This window comes from Homalodisca vitripennis, chromosome 2, assembly GCF_021130785.1.
Source record: "Homalodisca vitripennis isolate AUS2020 chromosome 2, UT_GWSS_2.1, whole genome shotgun sequence".
Classification (NCBI taxonomy): domain Eukaryota; kingdom Metazoa; phylum Arthropoda; class Insecta; order Hemiptera; family Cicadellidae; genus Homalodisca; species Homalodisca vitripennis.
In genome coordinates, this window is record NC_060208.1 from 45,638,390 (window position 1) to 45,665,445 (window position 27,056).

The 27,056-nt window shown below is 32.6% G+C and overlaps 1 protein-coding gene across 2 annotated transcripts; it reads right to left on the bottom strand.

Annotated features, from left to right (window-relative positions):
* On the bottom strand, positions 1-27,056 carry LOC124356173 (ATP-dependent DNA helicase Q1-like). 2 transcript variants are annotated; one of them, XM_046807344.1, is made up of 12 exons: positions 26,913-27,056; positions 22,665-22,832; positions 20,102-20,281; positions 19,649-19,779; positions 16,033-16,207; positions 12,204-12,370; positions 10,860-10,996; positions 9,953-10,148; positions 6,231-6,385; positions 4,862-5,040; positions 1,632-1,814; positions 1-284 (listed from the first exon to the last, which is right to left on the bottom strand). In XM_046807344.1, exons 1-12 carry the CDS (start codon positions 26,944-26,946, stop codon positions 73-75), a joined length of 1,917 nt encoding a protein of 638 aa, XP_046663300.1. In that variant the 5' UTR covers positions 26,947-27,056; the 3' UTR covers positions 1-72. The 2 variants fall into 2 exon arrangements, with proteins under 2 accessions (XP_046663300.1, XP_046663301.1); XM_046807345.1 differs by lacking the exon at positions 1-284 and having other exon boundaries at positions 1,647-1,809.

The window sequence follows — 27,056 nt, forward strand, 5'->3', positions numbered from 1 at the left end:
TAAAACAAATAAAAAATGTTTATTAGTTTTAAAATATAAACTAATTTGTTTTGTATCACAGAATTACTTAACTTAATCAGAGTCGGACTCAATAACATACACTTTCGGTTTCTTTGGCTTTTCACTTTCTTCAGTTGGTGTCCTTTTTCTCTTGGTACTCTCAGTGATTTTGTCACCTGTGACGGGAGTTTTTGTTGCTGCTTTATCATCTGTGGTGATGCTCTTCCCTCGCACAGTCATGGCTATTGTGTGAGATGGATCCTCTAGTTTAGTTGCCAGCTGGCCTACAATCACACATTATGGATGTTAAACTGACAAAGTATGGTACTAAACTTTCCACCTTTAGATACTGGGGAAATGTCTCCAACAATATCAGGAACTTCAGGAAAAACTTGTTAGGAACATGTTCCAGTCAATATGGTTTTAATAGCTATTAGTCATAGTACATATTACTTTTTTAACACAATTCTTTATTTATAACGTTTAATGGGTTGTAAAAGAAAATATTAATTACAATTGTTCACCAGAACATAACTTTAAATAAAAATTATAACTAAAAAAAATGTTTTCACTTGGAAAAGGTGTTTAAATAAATTATTTAGAGATACTTATGAATAGGAATTCAAGTAGACCATTAACACTTTCACGTCAATGTGTACCCCATCGGGTACATGCGATTTTTCACAATTGGCGTTGTGTACCCGATCAGGTACACACAGAGCTTTTGTATAGTGCATCGTGCACCTGATGGGATACTCATAACTATGCATTTCGTGTTTGCCTGTCATACTCAGCATTTATTGTTGCCTGTCTTGGTGGTTTGTTAAATTTGATCACGCGCTTAAATAAATACCTCAGGCTATCGTGTACCCCATCGGGGACATGATTGTTCAATTTTTAAGGTAAATTAATTTATTTTGGTACCCCTTGGGGTACATGGTAAAAACTGAAAACAAAAAAAAATTGGTTTTGTGAAAAATTGCAAAGCCTACATACCTTTCTCGACATACTTAGACATTTACATAAAAAAAACAATTATGTTTTTGATATTATTATAATTGAAAAACTCAATGTCAAATAAAAAAGTCTAGAAAAATGCTGATGTCGTGAACGTGTTAAAAGGGCTACTTGAATTGTCTGAGATGTATTTCAAACAAAATTCAAATTCAGTCTCTACTGTACAAGAAATTCCCAGAGAAATGCATATTTTGCCAAATTTCTTACCTTTTTATAAAATAACATATTAAATGATGTTTTATAAAAGTACATTTACTAAATCTGTTAATTTTATGCATTTTCTCTTTATAAACATTTTTGTATCTCAATTTTTTTTATTCTGTTCATTTGTTTATTTGATTAAAACAGTTCATCGTTATCTAAATGAAACTTTAAACTATGTGTAATTGTTACTGACCAACACGCCTTTATTTAAATGAATCCTAAAAAAGATTTAAAATTGTGTAATGTGTATATGTTGATTTCAATGTTTGCTGCTACAAGAACACAGTAAAATCATTAAAAGTCAGAGTTGGAATTGAATGGTTAAGATTTCAGTTATATTTTGAGAACTACAAATTTATTATTTCAGGAAATTTACTCCTCTGGAGTCAAGAAGGAAACAAAATGCTCACCTCTCCTGATATAGCTAATGGTGGAGTAAGGTGTGAAGTGGAAGTCCTCCTTGAGGTAACCATTGATCAGCAAGTACGCTAAGATGTTTTCTGCTGTGTCTCGCGGGAATGATGGAGGAGAGATCCCTGTCAGCTTCAACGCTGCGGGTCCTTTACCATACCAGGCATCCATGAGCTTCTGCACTGTCAACATACGATAGTATCTGAGAACCTTTGGAAACAAATAATTCTTCTATTACTGGACACTATCATTTATGGGAGCACTTGTTCTTGAGGTCCATAAATATTCATTTTTGTTTTAACTCAAAACATGTATCAAACTTTATTTGAAAATATTATAAAGTATTTACTTGTTTTTTGGACAAGCACAGTATAAATTTTTTAATTTTATTTTCCCAAAACAGTAAAATTTTAATATTTTCATTTGAGCAGCATCGTTTTCAAAAAGTGATTGGTGAACTTTTCAGTATTTAAATGTTTTTAAAGAAAATCATCATGTTAAACAACATAGTAACACTGTTTTGTATAACAACCATTCATACACTATAAATAAATTACTTTAATAACTCAGTAATGCACAATTATTTTTTTTATTTATTTATAATTTTATGGCCTACATTGGACCACTTTAGTCACTTTATATTTTCTAGTCTTTCTTCTTTTATCCACCCAATATTTCTTCATCCTTTCCGAGCGTAATTTCCTTTCCTCCTCCGGAACCACTCTTCCTATTCGTTGTTTGTTTCTTTTCAGCTGTAGTGTAGAGTATTTGTCATTCAATATCTTCAATGTGTTTGTCTTGTGTTTTAAATCCTCTACTGTAATTTGTAACTCTCTCATATCTTCTTTTAATTCTGTGATCCATTTAATGTCACTTTTATTATACCACAGTTTTTCTACTATTTTCCTGCTAATTCTATTTTCAGGTGTTCTTAACAAATGCCCCAGGAATGATATTCGTTTCTTTTTAATTATACTTGTAATAGGTTCTATATTTTTGTAGACTGTTTCATTGGAAGCTAGTCTCCAAACTCCGTCTACTTGATAGTTTTTGTTTAAGCAAGTTCTGACTATTCTTCTCTCCATCTTAAGAACCTTATCTATTGCAATAGTATTTGTTGTTTTAAATATTGTTTCACTTGCGTATGTAATTTGTGGCAGAGCAACTGTTTTGTAGTGTCTTAATTTTGTATTTATTGAAAGACATTTTTTATTATACGTATTCTTAGTAGCATGTTTAATCTTAGTTAGTTTGTCTATTTTACTTTGCCAAGATGGTTTTTCATTCAGGTTATAAGTGATTACTTCTCCTAAGTATTTAAATTTCTGCACAATTTTTATATTGTGGTTGTCCAGCCTTATTTTATTTGCAAGTGGAGGCTGCGTTAATAAAACTTCTGTTTTTTCAAACGATATCTTTAAACCAATTTTCTGAGCTATATCTTGTAAAGATTTAATTTGCTGTTTTGTTTCCTGAATGTCATTGGCCAAAAGAGCTAAGTCATCAGCAAACCCCAGACAGTTCAGATTAATGTTGTCCCTTTGATATCCAATCTTTATGTTTTTTTGGTTATTTCTTTCCCATTCCCTCATGACGTAATGCACAATTATAATATATATAAATTTATTTTAAAGTTATTTTTTTAGTTTTGTTGGTGTCTAAATTAATACGCAATTAATAAGTAACATATGTTACTTTGAAAATTTTTATTTTTATTATTTTTACTGACTTCATCTATAAGTGAAATGTGAAGAGTGTCAGCGTAACACAATCTGTGATATGCACAATAATAAAAAAACCAATTTAGTTTTTTTTTATTATAGAATTATAATTATGCAAAGTTACAATTAATATAGTTGGAATAGTAGTAATTTTATACTAGTTACATACCTGAGATACAAATACAAGAAATAAGATACAAAGGTACAAGAACAAGGCACACGAAAGTTTAATAAAAGTATCATAATTTAGAAATTAGTTTTTTTACAAATTAATAATAATTACACAAATCTACAGTTATTATAGCAGGCATAATAGTAATGTTATACTTGTAAAACAATCATGAATACTAATACATGATACCAAGGTAATAATTTGTCATGGTTGCTTAGTAAAATAAAAATACCAATCAAATGTAACCTTACACACTAAATATAACTATGGATTAAGTCATATTTAAGCAGCACAACAGTCAATAATAGCGGAGAATAAGTTCACAAACAAACTAAACATGTGTAGAGTAGCTGATTGTCATGAGTGAGTATTTCCACTTACAGTAACAGCTGAGTCACTGAGAAAGTTTCCTCGGACTAATAAAAACAAATAAATACTTGAATTGTGACTCCTGCCAGATGTTATGATGAGCCATACTGCACACTGTATCATACTAAAACACCAAAGAAGTACTATTACACAATCTGGTGGAATTTTGTGGAGCAGTAATATGATTTATTGTTCTGAGATACCAAGATATAATCTGCTTAGAACATTTAGACTTAGACTTAATCAACGAGATATTCAGGCGGTACAGTGTATGAAGGCTTAGTATTACTTTTAAGAAAATACTCATGAAAAATTGTCTATGGCAGATTAAAAAAATCTTATTTTAGTTTTTCACCCTTTCAGGAGTATTACGTACCAGTATTTCAACAGTAACCTCCATACACATAAAATTACTCTTAGAAGTAAAAATGTTTAAATTAAATTTGGAAAAAACAGTTTTATTAAGTTAAAAAAATCAACATTTATATTACACCATTAGTGTTACTACGAGGTGTGTTCGAAAAGTAACAAGGATTCTTTAGTTTTCTAGGTTTAGAGTTGATTGTCAAGATTGTCTACTTTTTTTATTATGTTGGTATTCATGCTCCTGAAGTATAATAAAACTTCCAGCTGTAGTCGTTGTTTACTTTTTCAGTACCAGCTGCTAATGTTAGATGAGTTTATGAACTCAATAATTTTCATCTGTTAAAAAAATGGATCAAAGAATTTGTATCGAGTGTTATAAACGTTTCAAAGATGGCCGTGAAGACACTGAAGACGACAATAAGAAGAACAAAACAATTAAACATTAAAGAAGAACAAACACATTAAAGAATTTAAAGTAAAAGCCTCCATTTTAGTCCATATTATGTAGTGAAATGAATGATTAGATTACTAAAATTTATATACACATTTATTGTGTTTTTTTTTTAATTGAAAATAATGTAAGAGCAAATTTATCTATTACCTGTCAATTTAGTATCGGAAGAAGCAGCGTGCGCCAAGAGCTTGTATACCATGCGACAGTGTTTAGTGACATCGACCTGTTTCGGCTCACGTGGCATACGGCAATGATCACACATACGATCGCAGTCTGCACGGTCCCACACCTCATCAAAGTGGCGTGCAATCATCTCCCTCCGACACCTACATCATGAAAGTCACAAGAACCACAATATGTCAAAGCAAAACATAAGTACTGATTAAAGGAACATCATTTTAATTTAAGGTATTATCCGTTGTGATAAAGGAGATTAGTAGGATAGATAAAGAAGGGAATAAAGAAGTTAGGCAAGAACCCCATTTCTGAAAGTAGAGAGAGGAGCAAGGACGGATGTGCCACTGAAATGGAAAGTTGGCTTATAAGACATATTTTGAATCGTAGTCCGCTATATCAAACAGAGACTGGAGTGATCGGCTCAAAAGATAGAAATACAGTTGAACCTCAATACCTCAAACCTCTTTAAGGCAAATTCTTCAATAACTTTAATTTTTACCAATACCCTTAAGAAAACCCTAAATCTAAATCAAAAAACATTATCGTGGATAACTCAAAATAATTTAATGACTAAATTTTATCTGTGAAATTCAAATCAAATCATCCTTTATTACCATTAAACATATTACAAGTATTGGCATGAGTCAATAATTTATACATCATCAAATATATAACATAATTTGAACAATTAAAATGCATTTATACACTCCTTAACACTGTAATAAGACTTGGAAAATAAGAACTTCTTCAAACTCTTTACACATATTGATTGTTATTTCCATCCTGAGGTAGTCGGGCAGGGTGTTAAAATTATAACGGATTTATAAAACATTTGGTTTTTTGAAAAAATTAGTTTTATGATGTGGAATGTTAAATTTGTTTTTGTCCCTAATCTGATATTTAGATTGGTGCAAAAGGTGGTGAAAAAGTCCAGGGTTTTGTTTAAAGTACAGCAGGGTATGAAAAATGTAATTTGAGGGAAGGTAAGGAATTTTAATGAGGTGAATAATAACTGTTTGTAAGAATCCATAGGTTTGAGATGAGTAATTATTCTGTTGTTTTTTTTTTTTTTTTTCAAAATAAAAATCTGTTTGATATAATTATTTTCAGAACCCCATACACCAACAGCATAAGAGAGATGTGGATAAATGAGAGCACAGTACGCAGTGAGTCTGAGTCAATGTTAGAGTGATTTTACCTCTATGACTCAACAACTCTTTAAATTGATCTACACAAGTCGAATTCAGCGTCTATAACTCTACATTTTATTTGGAACCTTGGTAGAAAGAAACCTTGTAAATTTTAATTACTTTAATATCTATTATTTAGTTCTGCTGACCTGTGGACGTCCACACAGTACTCCACCATGCCGTACAGACACTGTAGGCCTGTCTGCTGAGTGAACACCATAGTGCTGAGCTTGAATACATCAGCTAGTCGGTAGTACAGTATACAATCAGCAGGTTTTCCATCTCTACCTGCTCGGCCACTCTCCTATCACAGGAAAAGGCAGACTTCAAGAGTTACTGTGTTAGACATCTACAGAGTACAACTTAAACGTACTTCTCTTCTCAAAAATACAATAGATATCAAAATACTTGTGTTTTGTTTTTATTAAGTGCATGTTTTAGAGATAGTATGCATGGAGTTAACACACAGCACATCCGTTGTGATTCCTGACTTATGTGTGTCACAATGCTCTGATATGATTTGTTTATTGTAACCTAGATTTTAGTTATTTGTTAGGCTAGTTATCTGTCTGAGGAAAAGATCAGAATTCAGTTCTCGAAACATAGTGTTAATGATTTCTTGTATCATTCAACGATGGCAAAATATCTAGAAAAATCCAGTTCCCTATCTTAAACCTGTTTTTAAAAGTGTACCCTTTACGGATAAGAGCCCTCCATTGCTTCAACGAAAAATGTGTTTTAAACATAGTAATGTTATTCATGAAATGGTTATTGGGGTTTTCTACTTATCTCGTATTGCCATTAGTACACAGTTTGTCCTAAATAACTGCCATACAGCTTGACTAACTAGGCAATTCATCAGGTTCGTTACCTCTATATACTTTTTAAGTTGCCTTACGCATCATATATACAGACAATAACAAGATGGTCACTCAAAACCTTTTTTTCAAATTCTCAGTTTTCTGGACAACATTTTGGTATGTTTCTAAATAGTTTTTATACAAAAAGAACTAAAAAAAAAAGTTTTAGCAATCAGTAATTTGCGTACTGCCAATTAACTGTTTACAAATAGATGCAACAGACTTGCAACAATGTACCAATATAAATATAGAATATACAAATTATGATCAAAATATTATTTGTTAAACTACAGTAATTTGTTAATTTAGTTATCTATCTACAATTTTCATATAGAAAGTAAACAATGTGTTAGAAATCAGTATTTGCATACTGCTGATCAGCTGTCTTCCATGAATAGACTTATTTGGATTCAGATTCAGCTTTCACACATCACTAGTTTTAATATTGTGAAATCATAACATTATAAGCATATTTTAAGCACTTCTGTTGGTATCAGAATCAAGTTAAAATAGCCCTGATATCAAGTATTAGGAAAATTGATCCATCCCTGGTAAAAATTCCAGGAACATAAAAATTTACACATAATCCACACATGTTTCAGAACCTGAAAATCATCCATAATTCATGTTTCCAAATTATCATTGTTGGTGGTAGCCCTTGGTTATAGTTTGGTGAAAGTATCTTGGTATATACACCAATATATGAAGAATGCATCTGTTACAGAGATTACTGAAGTGCAGTAAATTCATGATCTGTAGAATAAGTAGACACCAGTACAGAACAGAACCTTCCTTAGTTGCTCTATGAATACAACTCTAATGTTATCAATTACAGGCTCTCAAATATTTTGTGTTTGTCCTTTAAGGTAAAACAAGAATAGATTCACGACAACACACTGTTTGTTCAGTGTAAACGCAGCTAGTTCAATCGACATTTGGATGTGACCATGATATCAAAATATAACATCACTTTCTTTGTTTTAAACTACATAATCTAACATCCAATCGAAACGACTGTGTGAGGAGCAATCATTCATAGACCAAACTAAGCTTCGGCCGTGAAACAAGCTGTACGGTGGGCAGTGAGCGTTAGAATGGGACTTACAGTTTAATGTTTGTATTGAACATATGGAGAGCGCTCTACACTGGCCATGGCAAACATGAGCAGCATGGAAGTAACACACGGTGCCGCTGATCTGCTGCCAGACATTAAATTTTTCTCCTGCCGCTCAGTTCCCAGCTCATTTGTCATTGCTGTGCAACATGTTGGACAGAAACACCCCATTTTCGGATTTACTTGTATTCGCAAACCCACTGTTTTCTTCTTCAAAAGATGTCTTATTAGGTATGATAACTGACATTTTGGTGTACCCAAAAAACCGAGTTGCATCTTTTACCGAACTATCGAACAGATGATAATGCTCACCAAACCGAACTCTAAGCCTGTTTTTAGGGTGAACACTGTATATTTTAGGCCTGAGCAATCAATCTAACAAACGTCTTTTTAAAATGTTGTTTTCACCGAAGATCAAGAGTTGGACAACTTCATTTGGAGACCCATTTTTGTGACAATTAAAATTAAACACAAAAATTCTGTTTATATCACGGTCTCTACGGCTTTGCTGCTTTACCGCTTATAGCTACCGCTCGTATAATGGCAGAGAACTGAGAATATCGATTGGGCGACTTTAATTGTCCAATGGATTGTTACGTGTTTGGGGGCTTGCCACGACACAGAGGTAGAACTAAACAAGACAAACTCCATTACACTGGTAGGAGGTAACTGGTGACAGATGGGGCTTTTGAAAATATATGGATCATCATTCAGAGTTTCACAGACCACTTCATGTAAAATATGAAGTTTTGAGATTAATTAGGTCCTGATTCAAGGAGGACTCAAATTATTTCTTGATTTCATAATTTCTTAGAAACACAAAATATTTTTTGAGATTTTCCCGGTTCTATAGGAAGATTCCCTGTTTCCCGGTTATGCCGGCCAAGTGGTTACCCTGGAGTCATATCCTTTACCTTCTACTTTTATGTGATATAAATAATAGATTATGATAAAATGGGCTTCCAGAACATATTCAATTTATGTAAAAAGATCAATGGATATATACTTGTATTAATTGTAATACTAACATTAAAAAAAAATTAAACCACTTTATTTACGACAAAAGAATTTAGAGGTATAAACTTAAATATATTTGTATAGAAAAAATGTTTGTACAACTACAAAAAACACAATGTAAAATAAAAATTAACAATGTCTGTTAGTTTACTGCTGAGCAGCTGACATGCAAATATTAGCTGCTCAGCAGTAAACGCAGGTTTAGGACCAGCAGATACGCTGGTATTGAAGAAAATAGACATAAACACAAAAACTACGACCTTCAAGTCAAATATTACTTAAAAATCACAATATTTTGTTACTACACATATCAGAATACAGATTTTTATTTTTTTTTAACCAACAAGAATGTGTTTTATCAATTGGTTAGTTTTTTTATACCAAGCAGCTTTCATCCTAGCATAGACGCAACAAACTTTTAGCGATGCACGAACTTCGACAATGAAAATACAAATATTTGGAAGAAAGGTAATCTTGTCCTTTTTCCAAAACCCTTACTTTCAAACAAGCCCACTTCATTTATTTTGTCTTCACTGACCCCAGACCATGGATAATTACTATGATCTTTATTATACATTACATCCTGGTAACATTGAAATTAACATTACAGTCTTGGTTTCCAAAACCAAAACTCGTTTATTATCAATAATTAATATACTGATCAGTATACATTGATTTTTACGTTCAATATTAATTATTGTAGATTTTATATTTACCAAAAAAAATTAAACACATATTTTTCAATTTATAAATTAAATTGAAATATTTAAAATAATTAAAATTAAATATTTATTAAATTGAGTAAAATAAGCTAAAAGATTTTTAAATTAAATTATTATGGCTGAAAATCAGGCATTAATTATTAAATTGTGACACAAACCTGGTAGAAGTTTTCCATTGACTTGGAGAGAGCATGATGAATGACAAACCTGACGTCTGGTTTGTCTATTCCCAGTCCAAAAGCTATCGTAGCGACCACTGCCTGATATTCTCCTGTCAGCCACTTGCGATGGATCTTACTGCGCAGTGCAGCATCCAGTGTCGCGTGGTAACCACTCACACGCAGCCCACGCTGTCTACAACACCACATAATGTACAAGAACCACAGTGAAAGTCTAGAGTAATTTTGATCTTACTGCAGTTCCAAAAAGACACATGCAATTAATTAGCGATTACATGATTCTGTGTTTCCAAATCCTTGATGGCGGTGAACTCATTCATAGCAGATTAATAACCTGGAAGATGAAGTGTTGGATCATCAGCTATGAGCATGCTTGTATATCTTAAGACAGTGAGACTACTAACTATCTATAGTTAATGGCTATCAAGTTGAGACTTGTAACAGGTCTCACTATTGGAGTGTACTGGCTACTAAGTAATATATTAGTATTTATTTTTCGAAGTGCCCAGTTGTCCAATTATTGGAGACATGGGCACATACAATCAGAGTATTAGCATATTCAACCCACACAAATCAAACTGTTAGAAAACTTTACAGGTTGGCTATTTTCTGGAAATTCCCTGTTTCCACAGGGATTATCAAAGCAATCGAAATTTATCAGTTAAAGTGGAAATTTTCTGAACACATAAGAAGAGCTTTGAACAAATTAAAAACAATGCTACAAAAAATGAAAAACTGCTTAGAGTAAAGTGTGTTCAATCAGAAGGTTTGTTGAACACTCAAAACTAGTTAACTTGTTAATTTGTGATAATTCCAGCTTGGATACTTTTTAAATAAATCTTGCACATAATTCTATAAAATTGATGCCTAACAACAAGTAACAAACCTGAGCTGGTCTCTGAGTTCGTCACAATCTTTAATGGAGGTGGTGTAGATGATGCCTGACTGATTGGCGAACCTGTGCTTCAGCAGGTCTGCCAACTGGTCCACACACTCACTCATAGCACTAGGCTTGGGTCTCAGCTGAAAAATTTTGTTTACATTATTATGTTTACGTATAGTTGTTTTTACATATGATTTTTGTATGATACAATTTTCAATTTCGTGGAATTTCGAGGATATCAACCCTATAATCCACAGATTTCATCTGATAGATGAATGGCATTATATTTTAACCACCCCTCATGCAGGGTAGATCTGTTGGCCTCCACCACTCCAATATCTTTAACTGCAAAGAATTCCAACATAAAATGGTTTTTGCTTGAATAATTTTGTCTTATGAATTGGGATTGGAAGCAGATATCTAATATATAATAATTAATATATAATAATATTAATAATAAATATATAATACTAATAATATATAATAGATATATAATAATTATGGGGAATAACTGTTTCTAATGCTAAAGGATTGTTTGGATGTATATATAAAAAGTTCAAAGCTAATTTTTCTTATAAATATGCTATAAGAGGTAAACGCAAAAAAATATAAAACAGGGCATTTTTAGTTGAAACTAGCATACTTATTGGCAAAAACCTAAAAATAACTATTTACCATACTGTTAATTTGATCTAAATTCAAATTCATAGTACAATCTTATAAAACTGAAAAAAATATATAAACTATTAGTTACTATAGTATTTTATTATCTACGGTTTCGTAGATAGGGTCTATCATCTTATAGTATCATTTCAGCAGACAATACTTGGTTACATTTACTTAACAATTATTGTAAATTCAAGCAATCTGTGAACAGCCGCCTTTTCTGTTTGAACTCGGGTTTGCGGCATCATCCTCTACTAAGAAAGATCTTTAATTTGATATGCACACCAACCTATGCTTACATTTAAGATTTTCTTCTGACTCCATGTGGGCATATCCCCCTGAAGAAGTAGCAGGTCACTGGATATATGTGTACACAATTTTGTAGCTCTTAAATCTTTCCAAAAATATTTAACCAACCCAACCGAGTACTAACCAAAAGTATTTAACCGAGTTTTTGGGCACTTTGTATTTTATCAACTTATCATTATAAAAAAGTGTTCGGTACACATATTTTTTGCATTAATGAGGAATGAGGGACATAATAAGACAGAAATCTGATATTGTGATTACAAAAAAAAAAAAAGGATATCACTTAAAACTATATTACTGAACACTACAACAAAATTGCTGTACAAAATTGTTCAGGATGGAAGTGTTTGGTTGTTTATTTGTATACCTTACCTCGTAGTATAGGTTAGGCCTGTTGAATGTTGCTCTGAACACAATGCAACCTTGTATATCCAACATCTTCTGTACATCAATTATAACCTTTGTCGTTGCTGTTGCAGTCAAACCCAGGATTGGCACATCGGGAAACATTGGTTTTAATACACCCAGGAATTTGTAGTCTGGGAACAAATCAAGCACTTTTTTATATTTGTGCAGAATTTGAAAAAAGGAGTTGTCTAATATAGGATACCTCTTAATTAAATGCTTAAACTTTCCTGTACCCCACACTATTTTCGTATGCATGAAAAGCCAGGCCAAAATTAATGCTAGGTGGCTATTCACAAATTAATAATAAATCCTTCCTCTGGTTTGATGCTAATAAATTGAGTGTAAATCACACAAAAACTGATGAGATGGTTTTTATTTAGTCCTGATTCAGAAAAAATAGTCGATAAAAGTGCTTCGAATTAACCTGTTGGGTCACTTGTTGCGGCAGAGCGGGGGTGAATAATCCTGCCTGAGCAACACTCGTTGTGCTCTTTCTAGGTGCTAATGATCACGTGTTTGTTTGTTTTTCCACTAGATTGCAGTTTTGTGCCCTCGTGCATCCTTATAAGCAATTTTTCCGTTTTGATTCGTTATGTTTGCACACTGGAACCGCAACTAATAGCTTGCTTTATTATTGTTTACATTTTGCCACATGCTGAATTTTCGTCACTTCAATGTTCTGCTTACATTCTATGTATCACGTTCTCAATTTTTAGTGTTTTAAACCGTTTATAGTTGTTGGAATGAGTTTTTTGTTCTTCCTTTACTCCACAGAACAAGATAATTTGTGTACTTCAGAAGAAGAAGACAGATACTTCGACAGTGATATTGAGATATCAAAGATACTCAAAGACTGACACAAAAGTGAATGACAAAAGCTTTTTTTTAAGCCTCAGTAAATGAATGGTCATTGTATGGAATGTAAATAGTTTATTTTAATTATCATTTTAATAATAACAATTAAAGGTAACAAACAGTTTTATCTCATCTCTCAGACAACTAATTCAACGCTTGTCATAAAGTTATACAAATTTTTTTTAATGTATGTGAATTTTCATTGTTTTGTTATTATGCTTTATAATTAAGTAATCCAATAGAAACTGGATTTCCATGTAAAAAAACATTGTGCTGTTTTGAATAAAAAATTAATTAAACAGATAAACAAAAAAATTAATAAAATATTGATAGTTGCTTTTGATTTGTTGTTTTTCTTACTAAAACAATTTGTAAAATATATACTAAAAACATTACATAAAAACTATTTGGAAAAAGTAACAAACACTATTGTACAGCAACCAAATATATGCCCTGAAAAATTTACTAATTTATCTGTATCCAAACTCATTCTATTAATATTGTAGTACACACATGCATTTTTTCCAAATCAATTCAAACATTCAGTCCTAGTCAGGCTAGGGTAATTGCTTCCTCAATGGGTTAATCTGAATTTCTACGTTCTTGTCTGTTTAATCTAAGCAATGTTCCTACTGTAAACTTTAAATCAATCACAAGCCAAAACCTAGTTAATAAAAACTACTTCGAACATTTAATTTTTACCTTAACTATGGTTTCCAATCTATAGGGCACCTCTGCTACAGCAAATCTAGTTTTTAAGAGCCAAAAAAGGCACTACAGGTTATTATATGTATTGGTGATAGATTCTTCTTATAGATAATTCTTTATTAACCTTGGTATACTTACTCTTCCATATATTTTTATCTTGCAAGGTTGAACTTTTATCAAAGAAAATCTTGATCACTATAATTTTAGGAGTTCTGTCCATAATTATAAAACAAGATCTCAACACACAATAGATCTCAAATACCTTAGGTTAAGCAAAACTGAGAACAGTTTTATATATATATATATATATATATATATATTATATATATATATATATATATATATATATATTATATATACATAGGTGTAAAACTTTTAATATTAGACTACCAACTGATGCTGTTACCATTACCTTAAGTAATTTTAAAAACCTTGAGAAAATGATTTAAAACAGGCAGCATTCCATTCCGTAGAAGAAATGTTCTTGTATGATGTCAGTGACCTTTCATTTCAATATACCTATATTTTTTACATATATATATATATATATATATACAAGGTATTTCAGATCACAAACTGTAGTTAAACTATTTGATACAGAGTGATGCAATAAACCGTAACTCTAATAAATCTCATATGACGAATGTTGCAAAACTGTTGTCACATTTGTGTTTTCCTAAAATGATTGTCATAGGTTCAAATCACGAAAAATCCAAATGGTAGTATAGATTATGTGATGCTTAGTCTCGATTTGAAGGTCTTAGAATGCTCAACAATTTGATAAAACATGTTTGAAAATATCTTAAGTCTTGTCCAAATGACAGAGGTAGTTTAGAAATATTTTTACAATGGTACTTTTATACTTAAATCGTGAGTGTAAAAATTTATATATTTTTTATTGAAAAAAGCACAAAATAAGCTTTCAAATGGTATGTCATATGATCATTTTTGTAGGTTTTTCTTACAGCACCAACATTTTTTATTTAAAAAACTGCATCCCATTGTCCAAAACACTTTAAATGATAACATAGGTTGTGTGGGACATCAAATTAAACATTGTTAAAAAAGAAACATTTTTGTAATTTAAACTTAATTTATATCTCTTCTAGAATACAAGTTATTTTTAAAAGATTCAAGCATTATTCTTAGTAATTAATAAAATAAAACTAATTGCTAAGAAAAAATACTAATCCTTGTACAGTTTATTAGTTAAAATATTTTATAACTGACATAACTTATATTTCAATATAATAATGCTATTAAAAATCTATTGATATAATTTAATTACTAAGTTACATGTTAATTTCCGTTACAGATGTTCAAAATTTTTGCCTTAATTTTGAATGCTCAGCACAATAAAAGTTCTAAAGCTGGCAATGGCATGCAAGATTTCATCACCACTAATTATGTGGTCTGCATTTCTAATTATGTGCATCATATTCTGTATGATTTTGGGTTTTGTAGAGTACACCATGTCTTTGAGGCCTCCCGAGATCATGCAGGTTAAGTCCGGTGATTTAGCTGGATATGGCAAGTTTGCCTACCAGTTCAATCAGCTAGGAGATATTAGTAGGTTAGGCTAAACAAGGCCACATTCAGACCACTGGAACTGAAGCTAGTCTATATCTTCTAACTAAATAACGGTAATCAAAACAACCGGATTTTTTTAAATTAGAAACTTTAGATAGTAATGAAGAAGAAATTGAAAAATGTTAGAAGAATATGGTATGAATAAGACTAAGCGTTGTAAGTAATAGAGATAGGTCTAGGCTACAAAGTAGTAAACTAAGCCTAAGTGTAAAATGCCACCTGTTACCCAAAGTAGGCCTAGACAACATTTTTTTGATCCAGGCAAAATAAACTTAAGATTACCCTTCAAGTCAGTAAAAATATGTATCTAATGGTATCATAATACCTACTTACACATAAGTAATTTGTGTCTACTTTTGTGTGTATAATAAAAATGTTTTTTTAATTTGTTATTTTATTTTTCTATTGAACAAGCTACTATAAGCTTAACATATTGTTAGAAAAGGATATATAGGCCCTTTGGTATTATTTACTTTGTATTTTGAAAAAAGCTATAAAATAGCAGAAAATAAATACAACCTGGGTAGAGTTCAAGCGATTTTATGAGACCTCAAAGGGTTTAAATATATCACTAATCTTAACCTGTCATAGTCGTCCATCTTATAGAGCCCACAAGATAAGTAAATAAAACAAACAAAACCTTGTCTGAAGTCATGACCCCATTGAGAGCAGCAGTGAACTTCGTCTATAGCAATTCGAGCAAGCCGCCCCATCTGGTAAGCCTTCTGTAGTTTGCTCATGAATCGCTTGCTCTTCGCTAACTTCTCTGGTGTAGCATAGATAAGCTTCAGGGAAGATTTCGGATCTGTTAAGGCCTGAAAATAAAGCCTAGATTCAGAGAGATGAAGATCCTCACATTTTTATGTTGCTAACTCAGAAATAGTTACAATATTATGAGTAACTTTTGTTTGATTTTCAAAAAGTGTATATGTGTAAGAATAGAATAAAAGTGTAGCAATATCGTTAATGAGTTCATGCCACATTGATTTTATTGTAATGATAATGGAATATGTAATTCAATACAAAACACTATAAGCAAATCAACAAATTTAAAAAATGCTAACAATTGACAATTATGAACTTAAAACCAGTAATAGCTTTTTGTGCTTACTGTGAAAGTATGGTGTTCACATCATAACCATCTCTTTTGTGGACAGCCCTCGTATCAATTTTCCGAATTAATTGTTCACCTAATTTGACTGAACTTATGATATGAACATTGTTGAAAAAATAACGCATATTCATTTGAAATTCTTTTCACCTCTTTTATGTAAGCAGTACTTTCATGACCTACTGCATACTTATTTCTACATATATAAATAGAAATAACATGCAGTACAGTCTGAAGCACAGAATTCTTTCTTAATAGCAAGATGCGGTATTTGTTTTACTATTATAGGTAATCCACACTACAAATTGACTCAACACCTTTACTCATAAAATAAATTAAAAGAGTGACATCAAAATATATGTCTGCGTTACTTAGCAGCTTTAACCCTCCAAGCATTTATTATTCCTTGACATTACACCTTTTTTGAGAATTTGTAAGGTTTAAGTTTTAGTTATGGTTACCTTGTATTTTGTGTGTTTTGGGCTTCTTTAACACGTTCAATGCGGTTGCGGTAGATCTACTGCACGGCTGCCTCGCGCCAGGCGCGCATGACGTAGATCTACTGCACAGCGCCATTGTTTAGAAACCCAGTCAGTGTGCTCTCAGCACTCGTCGTGTATGGTTGTCCGTTTTGCCGCTCGTGGGGATATACTTTTCCCGCGTTTTTGTGGTCGCCGTTCTCAGTTAGCGTTTTGTGGTTAGTTTTTAGACTACTTCAAATTTTACCGTTTTTGTTGTGTGTTTAGTGTTATTCTTATAATACAATAGACATGGATTTGCCTCCTGGAACTAGTGGAATCCAGAATAGACGTCAGTTTGTGGCTAATAGTGATTCTGATTATGAAGACGACCCTGGTGTCCCTGGTTATGCTCCGGACCTCGACGATGAACAATACGAGACTGATGAGTCAGAGGTCGAAGACCCAGACTATGACGTAAGACCACCACAATGGAGTCCTCAAACTATAGGTATGAAAGATGTACCGTTTACAAAAGAGGAAAAGTTTTTAGTCCCTTTGCCTAATGAGATTACCCCAATCAATTTTTTCTTGTTGCTGGTGGATGTGATTTTTTTGGAGGGCATTGTGGCTACTACGAATAGATACGCGTTGGAGTTATTCTGTGGACCTACTACAACCCCAGGCTCACGAATCCATAAATGGAAAGACATTACCGTGGAGGATCTCAAATGTTTTATTGGCCTATTGCTGCACATGGGAATATTACAATTACCCCGAATACAAGACTATTGGAAAACTTGTAAGCTGTTTTCAACGTGCTTCCCCAAATTCATGGCCAGGGACAAATTCATGCTTATTTTGCGATGCATTAATTTTGAAAGGTACCCTAACCCAAACAACAGAGCTTCTAAAGTACAGTTTCTAATTGACTACTTCAACAATAAAATGGACTCAATTTATTATCCTCAAAAAAAGTTGTGCATTGACGAGGGAATGGTTTTATGGAGGGGACGGTTGTACTTTAGGCAATATATAAAAGGGAAACGCCATAAGTACGGCATCAAACTGTACAGTTTGTGTGACCCCCATGGCCTAATACTTCGTTTTTTTATGTATTGCGGAGTTTTAGATGATTACGGTGGTAAGGGGCATGCAGCCAATGTTGTATTGAAGCTGATGCAAGGGAAACTCAATTGTGGCCACAGTTTATTTATGGATAATTATTATAATAGTTTTACTCTTGCCTCAAGCCTGCTCCGTAGGAATACATATTGCACTGGAACTCTTCGGCTGGACAGAAAATACGTATCTCCTGAAGTCAAATCGGCAACCCTGAAAAAGGGTGAAACCATCGCCCGCTACGCCGAAAGTGTTGTTGTCGCCAAATGGAAAGACAAACGCGTTGTCTCTTACATATCCACTGAATTTGAAAATGACATGGTGAATTCAATTAATCGAGGTGGTTTGGAGAGACTAAAACCACTACCAATTGTTCAATACAACCATTTTATGAAAGGCGTGGACCGCAGTGACCAAATGATGTCATATTATCCTTGCGAAAGGAAAACACTGCGGTGGTATAAAAAGATTTTTGTCCACGTAATTCAGATGATGTTAGTGAATGCACACTATCTCTATAACGAAGTTCGCACATCAAGTGGAGAAAACAAAATGCCATTGTACGACTTCCGTCTGGAGGTTATTGACAAGCTACTCCCGGACGTTCCCGAGCCTCCTCGACCTCTGAAGCGCCGCCGCGTCCCCCATGTACCCTCACGGATTACAGAAAAAGTGGCTTGTGGAAAGAGAAGTAAACAAAAGAGGTGCAGAGTTTGCTATGCAAATGGCAGAAAGAAATACGTGATGTGGCAGTGTTTAGAATGTGATGGACAGCCTGGGTTGTGTGTCCCACATTGTTTTGACCAATTCCATGACTAATGAAGCGTACCTTGGGGAGGATGGTTGGGTTGTAAATAGTAGTTTTTAGTGTTTTTTATCAATATATTTTTAGTTATACTAAGTGATTTGTTCCCAGTATTATTATAAACAATCGTTAGTGGTCTGTTTTTCAAAAACAATAAGGAAAACGGTGCGCGCTTCGAAGAGAGACTGGCCCCAGGAGCGTGTGCGGTAGATCTACTGCACGTTTTCAAAATGGCGAAATTCGGCTTTTTTGGTGTTTGATGACCTTTCTGTACCAACCCGTGTCACAACAACTAAATTGGTAAGTGAATACTAATAAAAAAAAATTAGCCTCTAGCAACATACATTACTTAATTTTTAGCAGCGAACGTGTTAAAATATAAAAATTGTTACAGCAATTTCCATTTCAAAATTTTACAACCCCTCTCCATAATGAAGGAAAAACACCACTTAACAAAAATAACAATTTTGTACACAATTTAATGTACCTTTTGAAAATATATACATTTATTTATATATCTACACACTTGTCAAATATGATAAGTATTTAGAGACAGTGCAAGGCCAAAATCTTGTAATAATTTGTTTAAAACGATATATGATAGATCATATTTCAGATGGAAAAAGCTACTTCTAAAGATATAATTGTAATCAAGTTGAAATCGCGACTAGTAATGCTGGGAGACATAAGACATTACAAGTACAATGATATGGAAAAAGTAAGAGAGGAGGTGAGGAGAATATGGGAAAAGAGAGATTACCTGCATTAGTCTGTTAGTCTCAGACTTGTCAGACTGTGCGTGGAACATTCCTGCATCTATGTTGAGAGCCTTGAGTGCAATTACCTGATCTTCCATCAGAGACAGAAGTGGTGATACTACCAGAGTAAAGCCTATAACAGTGCACTTAGGTTATGTTACACCAAATCAATAAAAACCTTGTTTTTAATTTTAGTAACCTAATAAAGGAAAAAATATGGGAGTCTTGTTATTTTCCTTTCTTAATGCACAACTCAGATGTCAACAAGTTAGTATTAATTGTTAGTATAACATTATTATAATATGTACCAGTGTAAACTATCATAAAAACATCAGCTGATTCCAGGTTGGGCAATAAGTGGGGTTGGGTTGAAAATAAGTGCTTGAGCAACATGTGTATTATTAATATAACTAATTATTATCTATTATATATCTATCTAATAATTATCTATTGACCTTTATCCACGACGGCTGTCAGCTGATAGGTGAGACTCTTGCCCCCTCCAGTCGGCATAATGAGAATGGCATCCTCCTTCGACATTGTTGCATTCATAGTTGGCAGTTGGTGGGGTCGGAACTCCTGTATCCTGAATACCTCCTGCAGCGTATTCTGAAGCTTCACGGACCAAGGGAAATCTGAGCAGAGATGAAAGTGTCGTTAGAACACTGTAATATACAGAGTGAGTTTTATGTCCTGGCACACCTGGATATAATTTAAACGGCCCGAGATATCTATGTGAAACCTTGACCCTACCTATTATAACATATTTTTTTAATTTTTCTAGTTGTTGAAAAGTTTGCCCCCCTTTTCTAAAGGGGGGTAAAGGGGGGCAACTAAACATTTTCAAATACAAACCCCTATCATGTCTCAAGTTTTTAAACACGTCTAGCACACTGTCAAACAGCCGAAGGTGAACAGTTTGAACACCTGCTACATTAATACAGGTAACTGTTTTTAGAATTTGCGTTAGTGTTGACTCATGTTACGATAAACAGGACAGTTACTGATTTTATTATTGTAAATTTGTCATAAAATCTGTTTAAATAAACGTAGAGACCTCTAGTTTGGATTATTGGATTTATTTTTTTATTCCCTTTAAAATGAGTGGTCACATGATAGGGGTTTGTATTTGAAAATGTTTGGTTGCCCCCCTTTACCCCCCTTTAGAAAGAGGGGGCAAAATTTTCAATGTCTTGAAAAATTAAAAAAATTTGATATAATTAGACACAAATATGTTTTTTAAATTTCAACCTTTTTTTGCAGTTGTATAATATTATTTATGTATAAAAATTAAAAACCATTGATACTATCAGCTTAACATTAGGGAATAATTTTATTCAAGACATACTGTATTGCTCTTTTTCCATCTCCCGATTAGTTAATATGCTTGGTAATATGCATCTGATAGGCTAATAATTTACGTAATTTGTAATACTTTTAATTAGCAAGGGTGGATGAATGTTATTTATTAACAAACATCATAGGTAGCAGAATTTTTGTATTCAATGATCTTTTTTCTTAAAGAAGTCAACTGAGGTTAACAGTCATCAACAATACATGTCAACAAAACTTCAGTTTCAGATTTTCTAGACTATGTAGGCAGGCCTACCACAATCAAACTACATGCCCAACAAAACTGCTTTTAATAGCATAAAGATTGACTCAACTAACTCTAAAAACGTGCATAATTAGTATCTCATACATTAACACGTGACTATGACGAGATGAAAATAACATGCTGCGTCAATACCAACATCGGATCAACGCAGCCAAGTGCCAAGTGGCACAATCAGTATCAAGTTAAATGTACACAACAAAACCTACTAATGGTTTCTTTAGCGTCTGGAACAAGATATTTTTCTGAATATTTTAAATCTGTAGGAAGCACTCGCTCTGGCTCATACATTTTGAGAATGCCTCAGCACAGGACTGCAGTGTTTGATAAGTCATTCCATGTAATGGCTTGTAGGTTGTAGAATGCCCTTCCCCAAACAATTACTTCCACCTGTAGCCATTCCCGGTTTGTGGTGAAACTGAAAGATATGTACCTTAAGTGCTTAGCTGGAGCAGATTCAGTCTGAGATGCTGTGGGCGTGACACTGGCTGAGGGATGAATGCGAGATTGTGTGTAATAAAAGTTACTTATTAGCAATAACTACTTTAGTTTTATTTCTATATTAAAAGTATAATTTTATTTTATATGTTTTATGAATTACAGATGTAGTTAATTTATTAATTAGTTAAATTTTCATTTTTACATATTTAAATATTATATTATTTTAACCAAATTGTTTAAATGTAATTATTTCTTTAATTTTTATTCTTAAGGCAATATTTAATTAATTTTTTAATTTTACGTTGTTACAGGTTAAGTGTAAGAAAGCACCGCCTAACTTTGCCTGTATAGATAAAGAATTTTTCATTTTATTTCATTTTCAATTTTTCAATGGCTGCCAAGAATTTCTGGGCTAGACTAAGCCTCAAATATTTGTGCCACTTACACAAAGTAAAGAACTTGTACACAACAGTTACTACAGTAGCGTGAAAATGAAACGACGACTAGGCTGTCTTTCAATAATAATAATAATAGGGATTTCTGGAACAAATTCCAGAAATCTATCTAGAAGAATTATCAGAAGTCTGTTTTGTGGTACTGGTTTGCCAATGTATGGTGATGATGGACTGGACAAATCTCAGAAACATCTTCATAAGCGTGTTTGTAGATAAATCCACAGTGTAGTGAGCCACTTTTCAAGACAATTTCACTCACTTTCTATAATATGTATTATTCTATAATCCATGGGATTAAAACAGTATTGTGAGATTCACAGTTCTAAAACATATGAATATCTTTATTCATTAAGAAAACCTGATTCACTATTCCTTTATGCTCAGCAGTGTCATACAGTTCTTATTTTTAGGAAATACTTTCATAAGATTCATACCCTCATCAATCTAAAAGATACACAAACACACAACCTCTAAAGAATTTAACTATGGAATAACACCCACACTTACCAGTTTTATCCCAATTTTTATCAGCAAGCTGCTTGCTTTTTTCTAAGTTCATCCTGTCCCTTAGTTTATCCCTCATGGCCATTAGCTCACTCTTTCTCTCTGAAAGCCTTTGAATCTCAGTGGAGACTTGCTTCAGTTCATGTTCCACAGCTGCCAATCGTTCCTCATCTGGAACAAAGTTATACCAAGGTTAAGAAAATTATCAGGTATATGAATATGGTCAGTTTGTATGTAAAAAGTGATGATATGTTGGTCTAGAAATAGATTAATATTACTTATATGGTTCTTGAAGATATAAAAAAACCTACTGTGATGGCAATTCACAACAGTTTTATTTCATTAAATATGAGACTGTCGAGGGCTGAATTGGATAAATAATAGTGGCATAGTTTTGAAATAATATCATTTTTCTATCACATTTTTATTTTGTTATTTATTTTTAACACTTGACTTTACTTTTAACACACTTTTAATGTACATAAATGAATATAAGAGATATAACGTTTTGTTGTATTTATTATGTAAAACTTAAAAACAAATTAATACAAAAAATTAAAGAGTTATGAGTGCTTTTGTGTGTACATGTATGTGTGTTTTATATATATATATATATATATATATATATATATATATATATATATATATATATATATATATGCAACCCTGTCTCCATAAAATGTCATCAATTTAGGAGTGTTTGACTTGCCCTGGTACAAATTTCATCAAAAATGTGTTGGAAGAAAAATATTTTAAAAAAGGCATTGAAAAAGTAACTCTTCGACAATGAATTTCAGCGGATAAATGTAACCTGGACACAATAGAAAAATCAACATCAGGCTTTATTGACTTATTCACCCATAATCTGTCTGCATTAATCAAACCAAGTTACATAACAGGTATTTCAGAATAACAATATAGTTAAAAAAAAAAAAAAGTAAAGAATGTCTTATTTCACCAGGCGAAGTTAGGGCTAAGAAGCCCTCTCTAACACTTAACCTGGGGACCAACGGCTTAAAGGTGACTTCCGAACCACCACCAATGGCCGGGCAGGCGGGCCGCTTGCAAGGACAGGATCGCTCAGCGGTCAACTATCCAAGCAGCGGCCACGCTCGACGTTGCTTGATCTGGTTATCTTGCGATAACCGCCGTACCCGCTACACTGCGCCATTGGCAATATAGTTCTGCTAGTTTTACACCTTAAAAATTAGTATATTAACAATAGATAAAAAAGTTATCTTGGTTATGTATATTTATAAAATGTACAAACAAAACAATGTGATATTTAAGTATATATAAGTGATATATAAGTAAGTACTTTTTACTATTTTCAAGGATAAATGTCTGACTGTGACACAAAGAACACACTTTTTTACTTTGAATTAATTTTGAACAATAATGTCAAACTGAATTACGTTATAGGCTTTTAAAATTGTACTATAACGAAGCTATAGGGTCATTCCATGCGAAATCAACCAATTCTACACTATGATTTGAACCTTGACCTCTCAGATTTGTATGATCTTTTGTTTGTGTGTTCTACCCACAAGAAATAGTTAAAATCCAAAATTTCAAATTTTTTGGGCTTTTCGTTTTTGAGTTACAGGCATTTAAAAAGCCAAAAAAATACAGTTTTCAGTCAATTTACGATTATTTAAAAATGACCTAGTTCCAAAACTAAAGCACCTAGAGAGCTAAAATTTGTAGCATTCTCTTCCTCTTGAAATTCCCTTCAATTAGATGTATCACATGACTATGTTACATACATTTACAAATTTTCAAAAATATTCAAAAAACATTTTTTGAAATTCCTAAAATACGTTCCCTTGGATTTGATCAGGAAAAATATATGTATTGCTCATTATCATTGACTACACACATGCAAAGTTTCAGGATGGGGTGTAAATAGGCTCATATTTAAAACAATCTTTTACTACTGGAATACCTGCCGGTTATGTGTGCGTGAGCTGCTTCTGGGCTACACATACTTTTCTTGGGACATATGAAACTGATATGAACCTAAATTATTTAAATAGCATACCTTTTTAAGACTCTGTTTAGTTGAACTTTTTTTAAGTTATTTTGATAACTGCTAAAATCATTCCTTTAAAAAAATATTTTTAAAGGGTTTAAAACAAAAATAATAAAAAAATATATATAATGAAAATGTGTATATGCCTAACACCACTTACATATTGTTTGTTTGTCTTCTTTTGCTCAAACATGAACCAATTTATTCTGTGACTGAAATACCTAGGTTATATCTTTTGCAGTTTTTTCTTTATTTAAAAATAACAATATAACAGTTATGTAGGCCACACATTCATGTTATTACTAACTCCTGTATTTTTTAGAATTTTAAATATTTATGTAATGAAAGTATTTACATAGTACACGGTTACACTCTTTATTACTGATATGGAACACTACTTTACATTAATTCTTCTTAATCTTGTGAGATAAATTTCCATAGCTTTAGAAGAGCTCTTCATTTCTTCAGGTGTCAAAGAATATGTTCTTCCGGATGCTGTCGTTGGGTCCACTGTTTGCAAGAGCGTATTTCCTGGCACATCAAGTATATCTCTTGGCTGTGGATAAAAAAAAGAATGTGCTGGACCTTTTGGGTGCAAAAAATTAATTTTGTAAATGTCATTAGTTTTCTTTTCAATGCACCCAAGCCACCAAGAGTCATCATATGCCACAGTCACAAATCCGCCATGAATTTTTTCCAAATCAGTTGGGGTTATTAGCTTTACGGTTGTCACACATTCAAGGGATCCATCAAAGCTAAAATAGTAAGGCTTGACATTAATTTGATTTTCTGTATGGGGTTGAAACGAATGAAACTTTTGTGTGCCTGTGATTGCTTTTACTTCACTATATCGAGGCAGCAACAATTCTTCGGTCTCTTGGTAGTCCTCTATCGTGGAGTATTGAAAATCAATGCTTCTTATATTATTGTCACAGCAAAATCATATAGTTGTTTAGGTGTGAGGATTTGTTGGTCATACGGTCTTTGTAAGCTGGCTTTAGCAGCTAGCCGCTTAACAGTTCCGCCAAGGCCGTCGCATGCACTCTTGCCATGGGATGTTGCGAAGAATTGCCACTCTGCCTCCACATTGAAATCTGCATTGTGTAAACACAAGTTGTAGAAGTTTTTATATATTATATACGTTTCCTTTACATATTTTTATATGTAAAGGAAACGTATATATTTAAGATTATATAATATAACTAAATTTTATTCATACTATGTTTATGCAGTGTAGTACTTATGATTACTTTATAGTGTAAACATGTCTGACATCATTTAAAAAAATGGTCGAATGAATCACCACCATCAAGGCATGTTGTGACCATTTTAAACATTATTCACTTAAAAAAAATATATTTTGGGACCAAAATTGCATGTTCATCGCCATTATTCTTGATAATGTCACTAGCACACTCAGTATGTAAATGATTTCACTTTACTAAATTGAATTAATTTTCAACAATATTATTATTCTGGTAAATAAAAACAGCTAGCAATGATTAGTTATGAAAAGTCGTGTTTTTATATGCAATAGCCCTACTTTAGTTATTTCTAATCCATAGTTGATTCGATTGTGTTGCTGGCCGCTTATTATACTGCATTCTCACATTTACAGAAATCCCTCTGACACTCCTATCCTGACTGCAGAGCTCTACTGAGTTTCCCTCCATTTCAAAGAGAAACAATAAACAGCTGAATGAAAGTAATTTAAAAAAATTAATAACGAAAATTTTTCATGTTAGTCACAGAATATGCTGTACAGCAGACCTTACTATTTAAAAGAGAAGTTGGGTTTGTCAGATTTTGGATCAGTGTCAGCTTTTCTTACTTTGTGATACCTCCAACCATCACATCCTAAGTGAAAATCTCCCCTCAAGATAAATTAATCTAAAATATATTATCCAAGATATCATACAGTAAATATTAAAATTCGAGATGACTTTATCACAAATGCTTCAAAGTTCACTAAAGCAATGGAGTATTTGGGATAACCTAACTTCACATAAGAATGTGTGCCTGTAATATATGGTTTGTGAGCTTCTAAAAATACGTTGTGTAAATGAAAGTACACTACTACAAAAATGTTTAAAGTAATTTTAATTGGTAAATATTAAACTAAATAAGCAATACCAATATGGTTCTAATTTTAAAAACATAACCTACAAATCGGAGTAATAAACTAGTCAGTAATTTAAGTATAGTACAGCACAACTTACCACTAATTCCAATATTTTCAGCTATATCTTCCATATTTTAATTTCAAATGCAATGAATTATTGTTAATTATTAAACGAGTCTATTAAAATGATACAACATACACAAATTGATAGCCAGTAACACTTTCTATCAACCAGTACACT